Source organism: Eretmochelys imbricata, chromosome 15, assembly GCF_965152235.1.
Source record: "Eretmochelys imbricata isolate rEreImb1 chromosome 15, rEreImb1.hap1, whole genome shotgun sequence".
In the NCBI taxonomy this organism is placed as follows: Eukaryota; Metazoa; Chordata; order Testudines; family Cheloniidae; genus Eretmochelys; species Eretmochelys imbricata.
The window spans coordinates 469143-489265 of record NC_135586.1 but is presented as its reverse complement, the minus strand read 5'-3'; the positions used below and the strand labels follow the sequence as shown (position 1 = coordinate 489265).

Sequence of the window (20123 nt, the reverse complement as noted above, 5' to 3'; positions counted from 1 at the left end):
TACATACCGTGGAAACTGCAGCAGACTTTATATATACACAGAGAATATGAAACAATACCTCCTCCCACCCCACTGTCCTGCTGGTAATAGCTTATCTAAAGTAATCGTCAGGTTAGGCCATTTCCAGCACAAATCCAGGTTTTCTCACCCTCCACCCCCCCACACAAATTCACTCTCCTGCTGGTGATTGTGTAAAGAGTTGTCACCTTGGATGGGCTATCACCAGCAGGAGAGTGAATTTGTGTGGGGGGGTGGAGGGTGAGAAAACCTGGATTTGTGCTGGAAATGGCCTAACCTGACGATTACTTTAGATAAGCTATTACCAGCAGGACAGTGGGGTGGGAGGAGGTATTGTTTCATATTCTCTGTGTATATATAAAGTCTGCTGCAGTTTCCACGGTATGTATCTGATGAAGTGAGCTGTAGCTCACGAAAGCTCATGCTCAAATAAATTGGTTAGTCTCTAAGGTGCCACAAGTACTCCTTTTCTTTTTGACTATGAGATGTGACCACGTGACTCTATGCTATGTTAAGGGTCTGCAGCTGTGTATTCTGTCTACGACCCCCTCAACCCACCTTTGGCTAGCAATCAGCTACAGCTGATCCTGGCCATGTGTCCATAGGAGAGATGCTTGGTGGGATCTGGAATAGAGGTTCCTCTGGTCACACAACATCCCTGCAGATCAGGATAGTATGTCGCTAGTACAGCAGGACAAGATAATTCCACCTGGAAAGGTTCTGCTAGCAGCCTGTCTGCCCCAGTGTTCTGCAGTTGACGGGTTGCACGGTGCTTGTGGAGTGTAACTGGGCACATTCCTCCATGGTTTCTGTTGCTACCCAATGTCCTTTCATAACAAAGAGCTCAGTTATCCGCTGTATCCAAGCTTGGTCTGGTGCAGGGAGGAAGGAGGGAGCATCCTCAGGAAGTGAGCAGCAGCTCCACCATCCTGCATGCCTAGTCCCAGTGTAAGGTAGAGGTGCTGAGGAATAAGGTAGTTAATGACTTTATGCCAGTGGCATTCCACTCTACCATGCCCCCTTCTTCCTCCCAGCCCATCTCCATCCCCCAATAGGACCCACTGGCCTCACATGCTCCTAGTGCTGGAGAGTCGGGGGAGGATGCAGCTGGTGTAGGTACTAAGTGGCCATATCAGCTGAAGAGTCTGTCCTAAAGCCTCCAGCTAAGGGAAGAGATTGGTCTGAGGACATGTGGAAGCTGTTTGAATGTAATGAGGTGGGGGAAGATGCATCTTGGTTCACTTGTTCAGCATGTTCCACTTTGTGGTGGGATGTCACGTCACTAAAAGGGGAAGCCAGCAGCATGCTTCCAGGGGAGGCTTTTGCTGGGCACCCAGACCCTGGAGAGGTAAGATGGCTGGCCTGTTGGAACTGAGACTGGTCTATAGTACGGTTCAAGAACTCAGCCTGGTCTCCAGTGCTGGCACTAATGCCCTAAAGGTCAGGGGAAGCACAGAAGCTACTGACAGAGAGTGGAATGAGTGTTGGGCATGGTTGTAGGCTGTGGGTTAGAGCAGTGGTTCTCAACCAGGAGTCCAGGGCCCCCTGTGGGGCCTTGAACAGGTTTTAGGGGGTCTGCCAAGCAGGGCCAATGTTAGATTCACTGGGGCCCAGGGTGGAAAGCTGAAGCCCCGCTGCATGGGGCCGAAGCCTGGGGCCCTGAGCTCCACCACCGGGGGCTGAAGCCAAAGCCTGAGCAACTTAGCTTTGCGGGGACCCCTGTTGCGTGGGGCCCCAGGTAATTGCCATGCTTGCTACCTCCTAACACTGGTACTGGCTTTTATAAGCAGAAAACCAGTTGTTGTGGCACAGGTGGGTAGTGAAGTTTTTATAGCATGTTTGGGGGGGCCTCAGAAAGAAAAAAGTTGAGAACCCCTGGGTTAGAGGGTGGCTGGTGGGCACAATGGGAGATTAGTGAGGATAACACAATCCTGGCAAAGTGGTGGAGACAAACTTCAGCTAAGAATGAGTACTCTTGCAATTCTTGCTGTCCTTCAGAGTAGCATGGGAGGGTCAGAGGTGTAATAGGATGTGCCACTCACGGCTCAGCAATGCCGCCACATGGCTCAGCTGGGGAATTAGCTCACCATAGTCTGTTCCATTGCCTCAGTCACTTGCTCTACAGCAGTGGTCCCCAAACTTTCTGTGGCAAAGAGCACATGCATGCCTTCAGAAGTGTGTGGTGGGTAGCGACGCTTCTTGGCGGCATTTCAGTGGCCGTTTCTCTGCGGGAAACACTCATCGGCGGCATTTCGGTGGCAGGTTCTCCGGCAGATGAGTTCCTCTCCTCTTTGTTCCTTGGTGCCAGTCCTGACGGCGGGTGCACATAAATGCCCCAGCAGGTGCCACAGCACCCACGGGCACCACATTCGGGACCACTGATCTACAGCCTCTCTCTCACTTATCAGGAGCTGTAGCCTCTCTCCAGCCAAGTCACCATCATCCTCCCCTTCCAGGGCCTCGTCAGTCTCTTCCCACAAAGTCTCAGGCAGTCACCATCTCCACTCCCACAGCAGCTGGTAGGGGAACCAGGCCCACCCTCTGTGCCAGGTCCTAGTCCAGGGACCCTCAAACCAGCAGTCCAGGTCTGTGCTCTCTTGGACTTTACTGCTCCTTCCCTGGACGGCTTCCTGTGCTGCCTTTTCAGGCTCCTGCTCTCCCCCTTGTATCGGGGGTGCATCAGCAGGCTCATCTCCCTGCTGCCTCTGGTGGCCTCAACTCCTCAGCTTTGTAGAAGCCCCCACCCACTCCTGCCCAGGTGAGCTTCATTCTCAATTAGAATCCTTGGCAGTTAGCTCCCTCGCAGGTGCAGCCTATGGCTAATTGGCATCCCTTGCCACCATAACCCCTTCAATGGTGGTGTGGGGTCAACACGCCATCACAGGAGGGTTGTGTCATGTGGCTTGCGACCGGCTGCCCCGAGGGCATGATTTCTCTTACTAACTTTGTACCCATGGGAAAGTCACTGGCTGGAGGCTGGTCTCCCACTCCTCCGTTCTCCTCCTCTATTTCCCCACTGCCTTACACACAGCACAGACCCTGCACCTGCAAGTGATCGCTTTAGTTACCAGAGGAATCACATACTGGTTAAGGAGAATACAGCTTTCTCGCTACCCTTGCTGCATCCTTTCTGCTTTGGCCCTGTAATGTTTGTGCCTTTCGTTTTTAACTGGCCTGCTGCTTTTGTGGCATAATTATCATCCCTAGACTACATGAAAGGACTCGACCAGCCAGTCTGCTCTTGCTTTACAGCATTACTAGCGGTTACCTGCACATGCTCTAGGGCTGTCTGTGCCAGGAGGTGAAGGGGGATGTCCTTCTCAGGAGGAGTTAGGGATGGACATGCATGCATGTATGCGCCAGCCCTGCTGTATCCAGATGATTTGTGCACACCCACTCCCCTTGCCCCGTTGTGAAGGGGAATCCTGTTTCATTGCAGGCACTGGGAACATCACTGATGACATGGAAAAGCAGCTGCAGGCGAACAACATCCGAATTAGCATCCTGGAGGAAGAGAACTCGCGACTCAGGACCACACTAGCCAAAATGAAAGAGGCGGCCCAGCAAGGAGCGTTAAGGGTGAGTCTGACCCCAGCCACAGGTGGAGAGGGTACCTCTCAGTGCAAGGGGGGCCAGCTGCCATCAATAGACAGTTGGCAAGGCAGGCAGAATAGGGGGTCAGTGCAACAATGTGGTCCCTACTGGGCATGGAGGGTCTGTGACCCATCCCATGGCCCCTGGGACCCTGAAGCAGAGGGATTGGATGTCAATCCCATGGTCTCTCTAGACTTTGGGGATGGGGGATTGTGGCTTATCCTGTACTCTCTCGAGACTGTACAAATGGGAGACTTAGGACACATCCCACTCCCAGTAGAGTTTAGGGCTGGGGAATAGGAGACCCGTCCTGTTTGGGTCTAGGGAATAGGAGATATGTCCCATGGCTCCTGGAGGCTGAGGAATAGACGATCCGTCTCGTGATCCCTGTGGGGGCTGAGGGACTACACCTCCACTGTTCTTGGGGGCTAGAACCTCAGGACTCTTTTCATACAGCCTGTGCTCCAGGACTAATCCCAGTACCTCTGTTCTCTACAGCTGTAGGTTTAATGCTGCCTCCCTGTACTTCTCAGTGAGGCTTATATGCCCCATTCTGTTCCCCCTTGCGGCAATGCAGTCTAGTAACAAGAGCACAGTTGTAGAACCAGTAGGAGTCCGGGCTCTAATTTTAAAACAGAAATGAGTGCAGACTGCTGGACTGTGCTAGAACTGCTGTGAGGCCTTGGGTAGACGTCACAGAACTTTCTTGCTCGACAGCTGGCTCAGCTGGAAAACGGGATCTAAAGAGCCACTGTGTTTGGACTGAGGTCTCCTGAAGAATAACCCAAGTCTGGAAATCTCTATTGTTACTTCCCCAGCATGGCCCTCGGCAGGAGCAAGGCTCTCCGCTGAGCATGGCGCCTGTTCCAGAGAGCGACTTCTGTATTAATGTTCTTCACGTGGGCCTGCGGCCAATCCTGGGTTCTGCGATCACAGGGGGGCTCTGGGGTCCTTCCCTGTGGCCCTGCGATCACAGAGACAAACAGCAAGGAAAACCCATGTCTGGAGTGCAGCAAAGACACATACAGCGCCTGACCCAAAGCCCATGGGGGCAGGGGGATCTGTCCAGGCCTTTAGAGAAGCACTGCTGGGGGGCTTGTCCATTTGACTGAGCTTTAATTGTGATCTCCTTTGGAACTCACAAAAGTGAGGAATTAATATCACCCCTTGGGGCAGGGAGCAGTAAGACAGGAGCTGTTACTAGAACTGTAGAGAAAGCTAATGCTCTTCTCCTGCTCTTCCCATCCTGACCTCTTTGCCCAACTTTACTAGTACCCCCCAGTCACACCCTACAGCAGCCCTTATTGCTGTACACTTGGCCCTCATCGTTACTTGCTTGTAAATCTTGGGTTAGAGATCCCCTTGTTAGAGCAGTGCAGGCCCAGGACAGTGCTACACCAATACAAATAAATAACACTACCAGGTTTGGCCAGACTGGGCCCCTCCCAGTAATTGCACATAGGACGGTCACCCCTCTCATTTAAGGCCTCCCACTTTTCAACTCAAACCTGAGCCCTACTCCTGGGAAAGGCTACTGCAACCAGATGATGGAGTTGCATGTTAGTCAAGCCTAGTGATTAGGGGTTCCTTAGCTCGATTACCAGGGCAGAAGAATATTAATGTAAGATATTTTCTAGCAAGATATTTTCTGCTTCTCTGCTGCTCTCCAAGCCTGTGCCATCCCTCAGGCCACAGTTGCATTATGTGTTGTGTAGAGTGCCTCCTTGAGGAGGGGTTGGTTTAACATTCTCGTTAAAAGAGCAACCACTAGGCTGAAGGCATGAGACTCAGCGGGCCTGACTCACCATTGGCTTGCACCTTACGCTGTCACTTTCACCAGTGCCAAATGCTACCAGAGTGGGAGCATTTCACACCCATTTGCAGTGGATAAGGAGCAAGGCAGTGGGGAGGTAGGTACAGCATGTTTGAAGAGGTGACAAGCTCTGCAATGGTAGCACCCTGCTCCTAGCGCACCACTGCTGGGAGATGCTCACAGCTGCTAAGAATTAAGTCCTAGCTGAAAGAAAAGCTTGGGCCTTTTGGAGCTTCTTCCTGGAGATGAGCCCAGCACAACGGCTGTGGGGAGGCTCTGGGGTTCAGTCATGGGCCACAGCAGTCAGGCTCGGGGCTTGCTGAAAGGAACATGAAGGTCATGCCTACACTTCAGCAGCTACAGCGGTACAGCTACAGCATGGCAGTTCTGCCACTGTCGCGTAGAAGCTTCCTACGTCGCCAGAAGGAGCTTTTCCGTTGAGGTAATTAAGACATCTCTCCAAGAGGCAGTAGCTAGGTCGATGGAAGAATTTTTCCATTGACCTAGCTGCATTGGCCTAATTTTGTGCACTGAGTGCAAAATTTTTCACAGCCCTGAGTGCTGTAGCTAGGTCGATCTAATTTTAGGTGTAGCCCAGGCCCAAGTTGGCAGCAAGTCAGGGTGTGAATCTGCCTCGCCCTAGCCTGCTGCGCACAAACTCCATAGTCCATTTTGATCTCTCTTGCACGGAAACAGGAGTGAATCAGAGCTCTCTGTGGAACAGTTAGTCCAGAGCAGCAGGGTGCACATGGGCGCTCAGTGCATGGTGGGCTAATGCAAGGGAGATTGACACCAGGCTTGCTGCGAACTTGGTTTGTGTAGACAAGAATAACAGTAAAGGTCTATTCTTGAGACCAGTTTCCATCTAGTGTCCAGACAGCATCTCTTGCACTGGTCCCACCCTGCTGGGGTGACCCAGCAGAATTAGCCCCACGTCTCTGGACCAGTGAAGCACAGGCCTTGGGCTGGCCCTCTACACAAGGCAGAGTTTCAGTCATCTCGTCAGCTCAAGGCCCTTTCCACGATGGCCCAGCCCATTCTGATCATCGAACAGGAGCATTCAAAGCCACGGCCTCCAGCTGGGAGCAGACTAAGCCCAGAATGGAGCGGTTTCTCACCAGAGAGATGGTAGGAGAGACTTTCCCCACACCCTGGAGCTCCTTGGGCCCAGAGCAAGGAAAGCACTTGACACTAGATAACACAGGCACCCACAAGCACTGGAGACCTTTGGGGCCTAGATGCCACCCATCCAGTTCTGAGTCAGTCCCCGACAGACACCAGCCATGATAGCGCCATGAACGAGGTGCACGATGGGGAGGAATATTCTTTCTGATGCATCCCAGCCATGGCTTCCTGTGGATGCAGGGGGAGCTCCCAGCATCAAGCAGTGACCAGGGAGGTTCTAACCCCGAGTTCTCCTCTCCCCAGTTCATCCCACAGACCCAGCTCTGGGCTCACTCCTCCTCCAGGACTGGCTCCAAGGACAGCATGATGGACCTCCACAAGACTTCCACAGGGTGAGCAGGCCTGCTCTAAACCTCCCCCCCCGACCCCCAGCAAGGAGCTGCAGGGCTTGGTTTGCATGGAGACTTTACGTGGCAGGAATGGTGTCCCTAGCCAGTGGCGTAGCCAGGTAGAGAAAACGGAGAGCGGAGATTAAAAAAAAAAGGAGCCACCCGCTTGTACTCACCCGGCGGCGCTCCGGGTCTTCAGCGTCAGGTCCTTCACTCACTCCGGGTCTTCGGGGTGGGGGGGTCCTTCAGTGCCGCCGAAGACCCGGAGCGAGTGAAGGACCCGACGCCGAAGACCCGGAGCGCCGCCGGGTGAGTACAAGTGGGTGCTGCTGAAGACCCGGAGCGCCGTCTGACCCGCCCCCGAAGACCCGGATTACCGCTGCGTGAGTAAAAATTAAAAAGGCACCAAAAAATTAAAAAGGCACCACCTCTGCTCGGTGGGAAAGCGGCCGCTGCCCCGCTCCCCGCCAGCTACACTGCTGTCCCTAGCCTCTGTTTGGCAGAAGCTGGGAACGAGCAACAGGGGAGGGATCATTTTGATGATTGCCTGTTCTGTTCATTCCCTCTGGGGCATCTGGCACGGACCATTGTCGGAAGACAGGATACTGGGCTAGATGGAACTTTGGTCTGACCCAGTAGGGCTGTTCTTATGTTTTTATGAGACTTTCCCTGCCTCAGGGGCTGCATCTCTAATGCCTTGTCCTACGTCTCCTACAGCAACCCTAACCTCGCACACAGACCTCCAAGCAGTACAGTACCCCACCGGCTTGCGAGTGGCCAAGCCAGCAGCCAGAGCATGGCCCTCCAGAGACCGCCAAGCAACCAGCCAAAGCCATCCTCTGCAGAGGCCACGTGGAAGGCAATGTCCTGCGTCTCCCTTCCAGCCGAGAACTCAGCCATCAGCATTTATGCCAGACTGAAAGGGAAAGGCAGCACAGCCAGAGTCCAGGGCCTCTCAGCTCACAGCCCTAGGAATCACCGGAAATAGAACCCCAGGAGAGCAACCCCTGCTGGAGGTGTTCAGCCAAGGACACAAATAAAGCCATTTACTGTTCTTCCCCAAGGCTCCCTCCGAGTGCAGGGCTACTGTCTGTGACAGTGATAGAGCTGCAAAAGGGCTGTGCCACATGGGAGCCCAGGGCTTCTCTGCCACTCGCCTGTTCCCTAACTGGGATGGGCCACCTGCTGGAGTCAGGGCAGTCAGCTTGTGGGGGACGCCACGCCTTGCAAACAGCATCTCCTTTGGTGGAGGAAGGAGCATTGGCAGCTCCACAAGGAAAACCAGCCGGACCTCCCGGAGCAGTAGGATGGCTGCTGTGAGGGAGGCTGCCCAGGAAGAAGTGGGAAGGATGCAAGGACTGAGGGATCCTCTCAGGGATCCAGAGGATCTCATGAAGACAGAACCCATACAAAAGGCTGTATGCTTTCCCACCTTCCAGCAGGAGACATCTTCCATTCCCACATAGGAACTGCCCCATTTTGTACAGACACAAGAGGGACTTTTCTTCCTCCTTAGGGAGCTAGGAATCAAGAGCTCCATCACAGCCTGGATCATACCCCCCCTCCTGTGGTTTAACATCTAGCGCTTGCTGCAAACCCCTGCCACATCCTGGTTGGGTTTTGACAGCACATTGTGCTGCAAGGGCAGGAGGAAACAGCAGGGAGTTGAGTTTCAGTAAAAGATTCAAGAGTTAAGACTTTTAACCAGTAAGATTGCAGTTGGCAAATGACTGCAAGAAAAGGGGTGGGGAGAAAAGGAAGGACTGTATTGAGTGACTGCTATATAACAATTCCAGTGGGCATTGACAGCATACACTGTTCTGTTCCTTTTCAATGGCTCTGTTACAAGTTAGGCTCCAAGAAGTTAGACATGAAAGACTAGCTTAGATCAGACTGTCCTTGCCCCTGCAGGGAAAGGGCATGGTTCCCAGAGAGAGGACAGTGCTGTTAATAAACTAGTATTTTACATTTAAGCTTAGCCATTCCTTAAAGAGCCTCTGACAATTACTTCATTATACTTCCCACCACCTAATTTATGCTGGTCAACACCCTCTTAAGAAATTGCATGTGCAATTTCTCCTCCCACCTTTATCCCGCAATACTGTTTGTTCGAGGGCTTTTAAAGCAAAGGCTGACATGCCTCCTTGATCTGGATAACAGCACAGATTAGCAGCAGGGAGAACTCTGTGCGTCTGCAGGGAGCATGTGCCTGTTTCATATCTCACACCATAGCACCAATTTACTGGACTGAGGGAGACTAAGTGTCATTGGAACCCACAATAAGATTCATCAGCAGTAGAGACGCGTAAAAACTGAACCAAATCGAGGCTCAGCAGATGTTCATTAACTTCAGTCTAGAGGACTAAGCCCATGCCACTGCATTCTATACTACATCCCACACTCCCCAGCTTAAGTCATGGCATGCACCCTGTGGAAAACTAGAGGACCCAGCATGCAGTGGGCTTCTGGTGGAATTCTCTGCACTATACTAGGCAGAAGACAGCCTAGATGATCCTAACGGTCCCTTCTGACCTTGAAATCCATGATCCTTCATCAGACTAGCCAGGCTGCATTGCATGCAGGTTCCTGTAGTCCTCACCAATGTGGCCCTTGGGTAGGTATATTTGCACATCCAGATGAAGCTGGGGGAGGCAAAGGGAGCTGGCTATGTGCCCAAAGGTTTGCTCTAGGAGAGAGGCATGGGCTAGCAGCCTAAGCACAGGACTGGGAGTCAGGGCCTCTTGAGCTCTGCTAACACCTTGGCCACATCCATCCTCTGGCAAGTTACTGGACTGCTGTGTCCAACCTGGAGATCAGAGCCTCTTGAGCTCTGCTAACACCTTGGCCACATCCGTCCTCTGGCAAGTTACTGGACTGCTGTGTCCAACCTGGAGATCAGAGCCTCTTGAGCTCTGCTAACACCTTGGCCACATCCGTCCTCTGGCAAGTTACTGGACTGCTGTGTCCAACTTGGAGATCAGAGCCTCTTGAGCTCTGCTAACACCTTGGCCACATCCATCCTCTGGCAAGTTACTGGACTGCTGTGTCCAACCTGGAGATCAGATTATCCCTGTGCTGTGAGCAAAGACTACTGTCTGGTATATACTATGCCCTAGTATTTTTCTGGCCCCTGAACCTGCAGCCAGGCAGTAACCAGGGCACCGCCTTGAACTCACAGCAAGGATCAAGCCAGGCTCTTTTCCATGATACACGCCCCTTTCAGCTTCTCTGTTATCTTGGGAGGGACCCTTTCTAAATGGCAGCTGGAGACTAGGGGAGATAGGGGCTTGCTAGCCAGGCAGAGGGAAACTGAACCCATGCAGGGAGCAGGAGGGGGAATCAGTGCTGGATTGTTCCGTAAAAGAAACAGCAACAAGAGCAGTGCAGGTTTCTCCTTGCTCTAGATTTAATAGCGCAGGCAGCTTTACAGACAGGTACAGTGCATCGAATCCAGCAACCTCTGGCTGCTGAGTGGGGCTGAGAGCCAGCCAGGACTCCCAGCAAAGGGCTGGACACTGCAACACATCCACAGATATTGTTCTGCCCCTGCAGCTACCTCATGCCATTCTCTCTAATAAATTAGTATAAATAAAGCAAGCATTCAAACCCTCCCCACTTCCTGCCCCTGCCCTCCAGCAAGGTGATCTCCCAAGGGCCAGTGAGAAGGGAAACACATCAAAACATGGCAGATCAATGCAGCTTCCAGGCCCACTCCCCTGCTCCAGGTGTGGGCCAACACCCTGTGAGGGATGAGAGGGGCTCAGTGTTGCCTTTGGCGACACCCAGGCCACCCTGCTGAGATAGCCAAGGAGTAACTGAGAGCTGAGCCAGCCCAGGGGCTCCTAGCAGCAGCCATGGGAGTATAGAAAATAGAGATTTATAAAAGGAGAGAGTAAGTCCCTTAAGAGCACTGGGCGGGGGCAGACTAGCCTGCCCCAGGGAGCACAGGGAAATCAGCTTACAGCAAAGTGCTTGCACCAGCCTCTCCCATGGTAGCTGAAGCTTCCCCACTAACCCTTTAAGACTTTGCCTAAGAAGTCTGGCATCCCCTCCTTATTCCCCTGAGCGGGTCTCAGGTGCCTCCTTAGCTTATTTTACCAGCCCCCACAACCCCTACCCCTCCAAAGACGCTACACTAATATCGACAGATCAGCTGCCCAGATGCACCCCCACCCCCTACACACATACTCAGAGGCAAAGTTCTGCCCTCCCTAGTCTCAGGGGGCTTGCATGGATTTAAGACAGCGCACAATTTGACCACATCCATCCCTACACTGACCCTGCCTTCTACCCCTGCCAAACAAGGCTGTCTGAGTGCACTCTAAAGGGAGCAGAACCTTTTCCCCACCCCAGTGCTCAGGTTCCCACTCTCAGCTGCCTGGGGATAACTGCTGAGCTGAGCACGCAGCCCTGGGGGTCTGCCCAGCCCTGGGGACACATGCACAGTGCTGCTGCTTCCCCCTGCTCAGCCACTTGCTCTGCTGATGGAGCCACACTCCTGGTGTCCCCAGCCCCCTCCAACAGGCACCCCCCAGCCCCTGGAGTGTAGGTGGCTCTGTCCCCGCACCATGTCCATAGGCCAGCTAGCTCTCACCGCAGCAGTTACCTGGAAGGGAGATCAAGAGGGGTGTCACTGGAGGGTCAGTAACCCCTTCACTGCCAATGAGCTCTCCCTAGGGAAAACAGGGCGAGAAGCTGCCACGGGATTCTAAACCCAAGGATGCAGTTATTGTGTACTTAACACATCTTCCCAGAGCCCCCCCCAGACATTGCACCCCTCCCCCAGAGCCTACATCCCCCAAACCTCCCAGACCCCCTACTGCAAGCATGCTGAGATCACCAAGGTGGGGCCTGGGGAGGCAATGGCTGGGAGACCTGGTCTCATATTTAGGCCACAATGTGTGGACAGCCTGTTACCCAGCTATAAGGCTCATTTATTAGGTCTGTCCCATTTCTGCATGTCATGGGGGAGAGGGGGCATCAAAGGAATCCACAGCCAGGGCAGGAGCTTGCAGGGCTTTGCCCACATCACAGTGAGAGGCCTGAAGCCTCAGGGCCAGCACAGGCAGCTGTACAGGGGGCCACCCTCCAATTCCACCCTCCACTCTCACCCAGGATGTTGTGCTTGCACAAAGGGCAGGTCTGCTGCAGGAGCAGCCATGGATCCACGCAGTCCCGGTGAAACTCGTGTGAACACGGCAGCACCCGCAAACACTGTGGGCAGAAGGCGAAGCAATGAACGTCCGGGACAAATACATGCATCACAGCAGCCATCTTAGCACCCTGCCTCGGAGACGTGTCAGGCCAAAGCAGGGAGCCAGGTAGCCCAGTATCTGCCTTCCTGCTGCAGTGGGATGCACTGATAGGCCAGCTGGGGAGAGTGGAGTCCCCTGCGTGTCCAAATGGCCATGGGAAGACATCTGACCACCATACAAGTATCTGAAAAGGGCAGGCACAGCAGAGCTGCTGGCAGTCTGCTAAGTGAGGGCAGAGGCTGGGGACTGCTCCAGACAGGGAGCACTGGGATGGAGCTGAACATAGGTGGGAACTCTTGTGCCTAGAGAGAATCCATACCCAGGTTCTCCCATGGTTTAGGGGCAATAGCTTTAACTGGCCTGTGACTTTTCAGCCCAGGTTCTGCCACTGGCTAGCAGGCTTCTCGCAGACCTCCTGTGTCTGTCCCTAGCACCAGTCTGGTAAGGCTGGTGCACAAGGCATTGGTCCCAAGACCCCAGCACGTCTTGCCCCAGCCAGGCTCTACCTGGTTCTTGTGGAACTGGTCCAAACAAACAGCACAGCTATCAATGTCATGGGCCTGGCTCCAGTGGTGTTTGCCAGGGTGATAGCGCCGGGTCTTCAGTGCCGACAGCCTCCGCAGGATGTGCTGCTTGAGGTCCAGCTGGGAAGGCAGAGCACACAGTCAGTTCCCAGCCGCACGTCCCCAACAGGAGAGGAGAGGAGAGGAGCAGCGAGCCCACCTCGGTGTCCTGGTCCGGCTGGCCCTGCCGGGACTGCCGCTGGGCCTGCACGATCACACCCGTGCACAGGATCAGGGCGATGAACAGGATGGCGTTCCACAGCTGCTGGAGGTACTTCTGCGGGGCCAGCACACAGGAGCCATTAGCACACGCCTGGGACTCCATTCTCCCCAGCTCAGCTGCAGCACCCCCCAGCGAACCCCACCTGCATCTCAGCCAAGGACAGGATGGGATCCTCTTTGGTACTGTTGGTGCTCTCTGAAGCTGTAGCTCAGGAAAGCTTATGCTCTAATAAATTGGTTAGTCTCTAAGGTGCCACAAGTCCTCCTTTTCTTTTTGCGAATACAGACTAACACAGCTGCTACTCTGAAACCTGTCGTTGTGGAGCCCCAGGGACACCCTTCAGCCAGTAGCAACACAAACCTGGACCCGCGAGCTGTTCTCGCCCGTGCAGATAACTCCTTGCCACTCTCCGTACAGCCCACCCCGGGACAGGCCGCAGGTTGACCACAGGGTGAGAGTCACTCCCTGCAGAGGAAACACAGCACCATGCATCAGCCAGTGATAGGGCAGGGCAACACCAACACATGGAGGCAACAGTGAGACAATGCAGGGGCTACAAGAGATAGCAGCGCAAGATGGCACTGGGAACAGGCCATACACAGACAGCACCATGTCACAGAGCAAGGAGGGCAGGATCCTGCTCTAAGTGGCTTGCCTGGCATCTGATCACCTCAATGGGCACTGCTTTACCAGACAGATCCTGACAAAGCAAAGGGACCCTGGAGGAGAGCAGTGAAAGCAGACGAGTTAGGAGGGAGTCTATGTCTTTAAGTGACAACAGGACATGAGTCTGCAGTTAGTTAGGGGCTCCCTAGGGAACAGAAAGCAGGGTAACGGGGTGAAGTTAAGGGAAACTTGGTATTGAGATGGAAGGAAGGACGGTCTAGTGGGTAAGGCACTGACCAAGGATTCAGGAGACATACGTTCAATTCCCCATTCAACCCCAGGCTCTGTGACCTGGGGTAAGTCATTCAAGTGACAGTGCCTCAGTTTCCCCATCTGTAAGATGGAGATAGTGTTTCCCCATCTCTGAGGATAAATACATTCAGGAACGTGGAACCCCGATAAACTGGGTATCGAGGTGTCTCTGGCTGTGGAATCAGCTCCCAAGGCAAAGGGCAGAAGGCCAGCCGGGCCAGGCCATTTCACACTGGGCTGGAGAAAGCACAAGGCCAGGATGCTATGATCACACACACATTCCCCATTCTGAGCTTCAGAGAGCACCAGCATGCACCCAGCCCAGCCCTGAGCATGCACGCACGCCGTCCCCTCCCTGCTGAGACTACGTACCAGGTTCTCCAGCAACACCACTTGATACGTGATCTTGGCTGTCACCCGGAGCCCCCTGTTAGCAAAAGTTGAAAACAGTGTTAGCCCTGCAGGTTCCCTAGGCACAGGCATCTCTGTCATGCCGCCATGAGGGGAGCTCAACTTTCTGTGGGGTAGGGGATCTCAGCCCACAATCTCATCCTGCTACCTCGGCTGCAGCTGAGGTACCCCAGGAATGCCCCCTAGCCTGCCTCTCCTGTAGAGGATGGCTTGTGAGCCTGGGTCACAGGATGGCACAAAAGCCCGCAGGAAGCCATGGAACCCCCATAGGAAATAATGGGGAGCCCAAGACACACACATGGAGGGTGGTCATCCCAATGCCCACAGAGGGCAAAAGGGAGGCAGTAAGAGAATGGAGTGCTGGGACTGACTCCTTGAGTAACCTTGGGCAAGTGTTCGGCAGCGCAAGGATGCTGGTGGCCAGTACAGCAGCAGGCGGGCAAGAAAAAGAAATACAACCCGTGCTTCCCACCAGTGAGTGCGAGCCTGATCCCCGCTGTCGGTGCCAGGCCTCCCACTAACCCCCCAGGCACCCCTACCCCCACCCCCCTGGGCTAGCCTAGTGCCCCCCGCGTGACTCACGCACACTGAAGCGCAGGGCCCCCCAGAGCGCGGTGCCCGGAGAGGTCACCCTGATTCGCCATACCCAAGGGACAGCTCTGAGAATGACACACGTGAATGGGAGGACAATGCAGCCCAGATAGCACCACACGCAGGCTGGCAGGGCCCTCAGGGGGGCAGAGGAGAACACACAGAGCCCTGGCTGGGTCCCAGGGTAGCATGTGCATATCTGCACAGGTAGTGCGGGGCTAAGGCTCACCCCCCGACACTTTTCTGGAGCTCAGGGTAACGCGTGTGCGCACGCACACTACAAGGGCGAAAGATCACACACACAGGGCTTGTGCACACACACACACCGCTGCAAGGCCTCGACACTCTCCAGCTGCCCCCACCGATCCCTGCCGGCGGTCTCTTACCGTAGCAGAGCCCCGAGAAGCCGGGTGACATTGTCTGAGGTCTGGATCACAATCACGGGCTTGGAGAGCACCTCGGACACGTCCAACTGCAGCAGGGAGGAAAGCGACAGACATGTCAGCAAGGCCATGGAGCCAGCTAGGCTGCAGCACTGAGCCCCCAAGACAGGGTCACGGGAGCCAGCGTGACGCTCCTACCTCTCGGATTGTGTTCTGATTCAGCGCGAGAATGAGCAGGGCCGATGCTCCCAGAACTAGGGCTCGCTTCATCTGTGGGGGGAGAGTGCACAGGGCCAGGGAGAGACAGAGTTGCACACGCTATCAACCACACACAAACATGGAGGCCAAGGGAAGGAGACAGGAGGCTTGGCCCAGCAGCCTCAGGACAGGGTGGGTGGGCAACTGATCCATTCCTCTCCCGTCCCCTCCCCCACCCACCCCCAAAGGAGATTTTCCTGAGGGTCACCCTCTGACTCAGGCTCAGTGAGCCAACCTGTGGTGATAAGAGGGGTCCTGGTCTCCAGCCCGCTGCTGGCGTTCTAGGAAGTCACTCCAAGACAGGAGTAGCCTGGCTCCAGTTTGCCCTCGCTGAGCGGCTGCAAAGATCCTCTGCTTCCAGGCAGAGTCCTAGGGAGCACGGGACTGACTGGATAAAAGGGTTGCCTCTGCCAGAGTCCCTGGGGCACAGTGCAGGTCCCAAGGGGCACTGTCGTAGGGAGCACGCGGTGCTGGGGACCCTGGCATGCACAAAGGGGCCCCATGGGGAGGAAATCCCCCTGCCAGACTCCGCGCTGGGGACCCAGGGGGCCATGCCATGGAGAAGCTCCTGCTGCCGCTCTCCCAGTGGGCACTGCTGTGCCCAAGGACGGCCCAGGCAGGCAGCGCTGGTTCACCTTGTTGACCACGGCCGCGGTGAAGGACTCCTCCTTGCTGCCCCTCGGGATCTCCGCCTGCTCCTCCCCGACCGGCACCACCCCAATCCAGCTGCCCTCACCCTCCAGCTCAGGCTCTGCACCTCCCACCTGCAGGAGGAGAAAACGCCGTCAGGGAACCGCCTAGCCCGACGCCGGGCCCGGGCCCAGCCACTCGCCCGCAGGTCCCGAGCAGCCAGCTCCCCAGGGCAGCCTGATGAGAAAGCGGCCGTGCTCCCTTCGCCGCACTCCCGGCCGCGGCTCCACCTACCACCCACAAAGCCAGGGGGCATCCTCTGCCCCACTGCCTGCCGGACACCTGGCAAGGGCTGGCTGTGGGGGCTGGGCCCGCGGCCCGCCGTGCCCAGCCCTTTGCCCCATTGTGCCCCTGGGTCCGGTGCTTGCTCCCGGGGCGGGGCCCGTCTCTGCGCTGGGCTGTACAGCGCCTGACACCGCGGGGTCCGGGCCACGCCGGGGCGCCCCGGCCACCCAAGAGAACAGAGGCCAAACGCCAAACCCCGCCTGGGCCTGCCCGGGCTCGGCTGGGCCCGCTGCCCTACAGGGGAGAGGCCCGTGGGCCGCCCCCGCCGGGCCGCCCCCCGCGCTGCCGGGGCCCCCGTACCAGGACCAGGCACCCCTCCGTCGCCTCCTCGCGCGGCCCCGGGCGCCCCCCCAGCAGCGCCCCCTGCAGCGTGTAGCCCCCGGCGGGCGGGGAGCGCGGCGCGGCCTGCCCCGGCTCCCGCAGCGCCAGCACCTCGACCCGGGCGGCCGCCGGCCCCGCCAGCGCCGGGCCCAGCGCCGCCACCTGCCCCAGCAGCACGGGCAAGAGCAGGCGGGCCATGGCCGGGGCCGAGCCGAGCCGAGCCGAGCCGCCGCCGCCGCCCCGCGAGCCGCCGCCGCGCCCGCCCGCTCCCTCTGCTGGGCCTGGAGGACTCGCCGGGCCGCCGGCTGCCTCCCCGGGCCTCGGGCGGACAGACACCCCGCGCGGGGCGGGGCATCGCCTCGGGGAGCCCCGGGCCGAGCGGGGGAGCGACGTGCCCCGCAACGCGGGGATCTGCAGCCCTAAAACCAGAGCCCGCGGGGGACGGTCACCCCAGCCACCCGCCGCCCGGGAGAGACCCCGAGCCTGCTAGAGCAGGGCAGCCAGGGCAGGAAAGTGAGGCCTTCCCGCCCTGCAAAGCCGCCTCTCAGTCAGGGCAGGCAGCCCCAGTCAGCTGGTGGGGAGCCCTGCCACCTCCCCAGGGGGAGCCTCCGGCTCCCTGCAGTTCTCATGGGGGGGGGGTGTCCGCCCCGCGACCATGGCGGGTGCCCCACAGCCGCAGGGGAGAGAGGGACCCCATGTTACAGGGGGAGAGGGAAGGGCGGGATCTCTGGGGGCGCGTGTGGAGAGGGACACCCCAGCATCGCAGGGAGAGGGTGAAGAGACACCCCAGCAGTGAGGCAGCGAAGACGGACGCCCAGCAAGGTGCGGGATGGGCTGAGGAGGGGATGTCCCCGTTTTGGCCTGGCCTCTGGCTCAACGGGATGCACTTGGGACCCCCCAGACCTTGGGGGCTTGAGACAGGGAAACCTTTGATGCCACCAGGCAGAGCACCCCACTCGGAGCCAGATGGGGAGGCTGTGGGCCGAAGTCAGAGGGGATGATGAGAGGGAGCATTCTTTGGTGGAGCAAGGGCAGGAGGGGATGATGTCCCCAGTCCCTGTGAGCCAGGCTCACTCTCCCAGGAGGCCGTTCCCTCCTCTCCATCCCACTGAGCCCTGGCCATTGCACGTGTACCCTCTACATGTGACCCATTCAGCCCTGCCAGCCCTTTCACACATAGGGCAGCTCTAAGGTGTCACGCTGGCTGCAGGGATCTGCAGCGGATTGAGAGGGATTAGCCCCAAGGTTGGCCTTAACAGGCAGGATAGGAGCCAGAATCAGGGGGAAACAGCCTGGCAAGGGGGAAGCAGGAGGGAGGACTGAGATAAATGCTGGTGAGGCAGGGGGATGAGGCAGGCATGACCTGCTTTTGGCCTTGGCAGGAAAGGGAGGGTACAGCTTGCTACAGGTCTTATTGACAATGGCTGAGCCTAGGCAGGGCCAAGCTGTGGGGTGAGGAGTGGGAAAAGTGAGCTCGAGTGCATGCGGATGAGGTGGAAAGGGTGGAGAGGACACAATCACGGCTATTTAGGGCTGAGAAGAGCGATCTTCCCATTCTCCCATCTGGGATCCCCCCACTCCACTGTTAACTCCCCCCATTCATCTCCCACAACTTGGGGGATAGGATCTGGCAGGAGAGTTTTCCTGATGTGCCAAAGAACCCCCCACCTAGCCCACCCCTCAGCTATCAAAGCACAGCACCAGTAACAAAGGTGACCAGCAAAGGGCTAATGAGTTTGTGCCCTTTGTTTGCTGGTTTATGACACACAAAGGGCCAAAAAAGGCTTTTTAAAAAGATTTCCTTTCTGCTTGTTTTTCTGGCTTTGTTGGTTTGGCTGGAGGAATTGTTGGAGGTCTCTCCTATGGACTGGGAGTCCCTCTGTTCCTGATGGAAGGGGCTTATTCCAGAATTTGAGGCGTTAATGAAGGGCCCACATTTTGAAAAGTGGCCACTGATTCTGGGCACCCAGTGAGAGATGCCAGGCTCTCATCCCTGTGACAGTATACAGCTGGTGGATCCGGCCCCTTTGTGTAAGAATCCCTGGGAGGCACAGAATGGCTCCATTCAGCCTCGAGACCAAGGAAGTGTCTGGAGAGATGGGAGCGTGGCCAGGATCTCCTTATGCCCGAGATTCCTAGCTGCCAGAGCCCCCTTGAGCTATGGGCAGCTGGGTGTAAATTAGAGGGTCCTGACACTGTTTTGCCGTGGACTGTCCCAGGCCCCATCCAGCTTCAGGATCAGGGAGGGTAAAAGTGCTTAAAGTCACCTTTGCCCCTCACCCCTCTGGCCCTGTGTTGAGTCCAGCTCAGCCAGACCAAATAATTTGGTATTTGGTGTCTCTTGCTAGGTACCCAAAATCAATACCCACTTCACTGAATATTTTAAAAGTCTGAATAAAAATTACTTCCTTTTCCTATTCATCACAGGGCTTTTGCATAGTATATCTGATGTCATAGTCCTACTGGATTTCCAGCTGCCCACAGTCTGCCAGGGGCAAGGTGATCTCATTTTTTAACATTAAAAACAAGTAGAAAGAAAATAAATTTTCATCCCAACAGGTTTCATAAATGACCCAGCTCTCCGTTGCGCAAAGCCCAGCATCCATTAGCTTTTGATTATGACACTTCTCCCTTCAGCAAAACAAAAGCACACATTTGCTTTATCCTCAGATATCTGAGGACACTAAATTAGCCACAATTCCCCTCCTAAGCTATATCAGTTTGTCTGCACTCACAAAACCTCCTGCTGCTGCATTACCACCACTGCGGCTTCACCAAGGGCGCTAGACTAGACGGAATACAGGAATACCTTGTTGTCTAACCCTGCTCAGGGTAGATCTAGATCTGCAATTCTCAATCTTTTCCATGCTCCACCTCATTTTTCCATAGCGACATACCCCACTGTTGATCTCCCCTTCCAGGCTTTCCAAGATCTACCTGAATTCTTCTCCCATTTAGCAATATGGGAATGGCAGAGTGGTCATGACCCACGGACACCTGTTTGCAACCCCCCAGGTTGAGAACACCTGGTATCGATGACACGGTTGTTAAAAGCTCCGTCTACACTAGCTGTAATGGCATTACAACAGGGGTGAATTACAGGTCCTACATTTGCCATTGTATTTCCTGTGTCTTCCTACTGACCCTGGTCTAGACTGGGCAAATATCTTACCTATTGTGCACTAAGTGTATATGGCTGATTGTAAGCAACTCCTTTCCCAAAGCTTCATTAAGGCATCCATCAACCAAGCATGTCTGTGCATCAGTGGAACAAAGCAGAACAGGG

At 55.8% G+C, this 20123-nt stretch overlaps 2 protein-coding genes across 8 annotated transcripts in view; one reads left to right on the top strand and one right to left on the bottom strand.

Annotated features, from left to right (window-relative positions):
- CCDC157 (coiled-coil domain containing 157) overlaps positions 1–9580 on the top strand; it is a 37075-nt gene extending 27495 nt beyond the window's left edge. For all 7 annotated transcript variants that reach the window (XM_077835161.1, XM_077835159.1, XM_077835163.1 and 4 more), the window contains 3 exons: positions 3458–3597; positions 6854–6942; positions 7657–9580. In XM_077835161.1, coding sequence (XP_077691287.1) covers positions 3458–3597; positions 6854–6942; positions 7657–7927 — 500 coding nt within the window. In that variant the 3' untranslated portion in view covers positions 7928–9580. The remainder of the gene's footprint in view (positions 1–3457; positions 3598–6853; positions 6943–7656) is intronic.
- Positions 9581–10321: 741 nt separating this feature from the next.
- RNF215 (ring finger protein 215) lies at positions 10322–17060 on the bottom strand. The gene is made up of 10 exons (XM_077835165.1): positions 16817–17060; positions 16177–16305; positions 15482–15553; positions 15287–15372; positions 14271–14325; positions 13341–13445; positions 12918–13034; positions 12701–12838; positions 12051–12153; positions 10322–11545 (listed from the first exon to the last, which is right to left on the bottom strand). Exons 1-10 carry the CDS (start codon positions 17033–17035, stop codon positions 11523–11525), a joined length of 1047 nt encoding a protein of 348 aa, XP_077691291.1. The 5' UTR covers positions 17036–17060; the 3' UTR covers positions 10322–11522.
- Positions 17061–20123: the final 3063 nt, after the last annotated feature.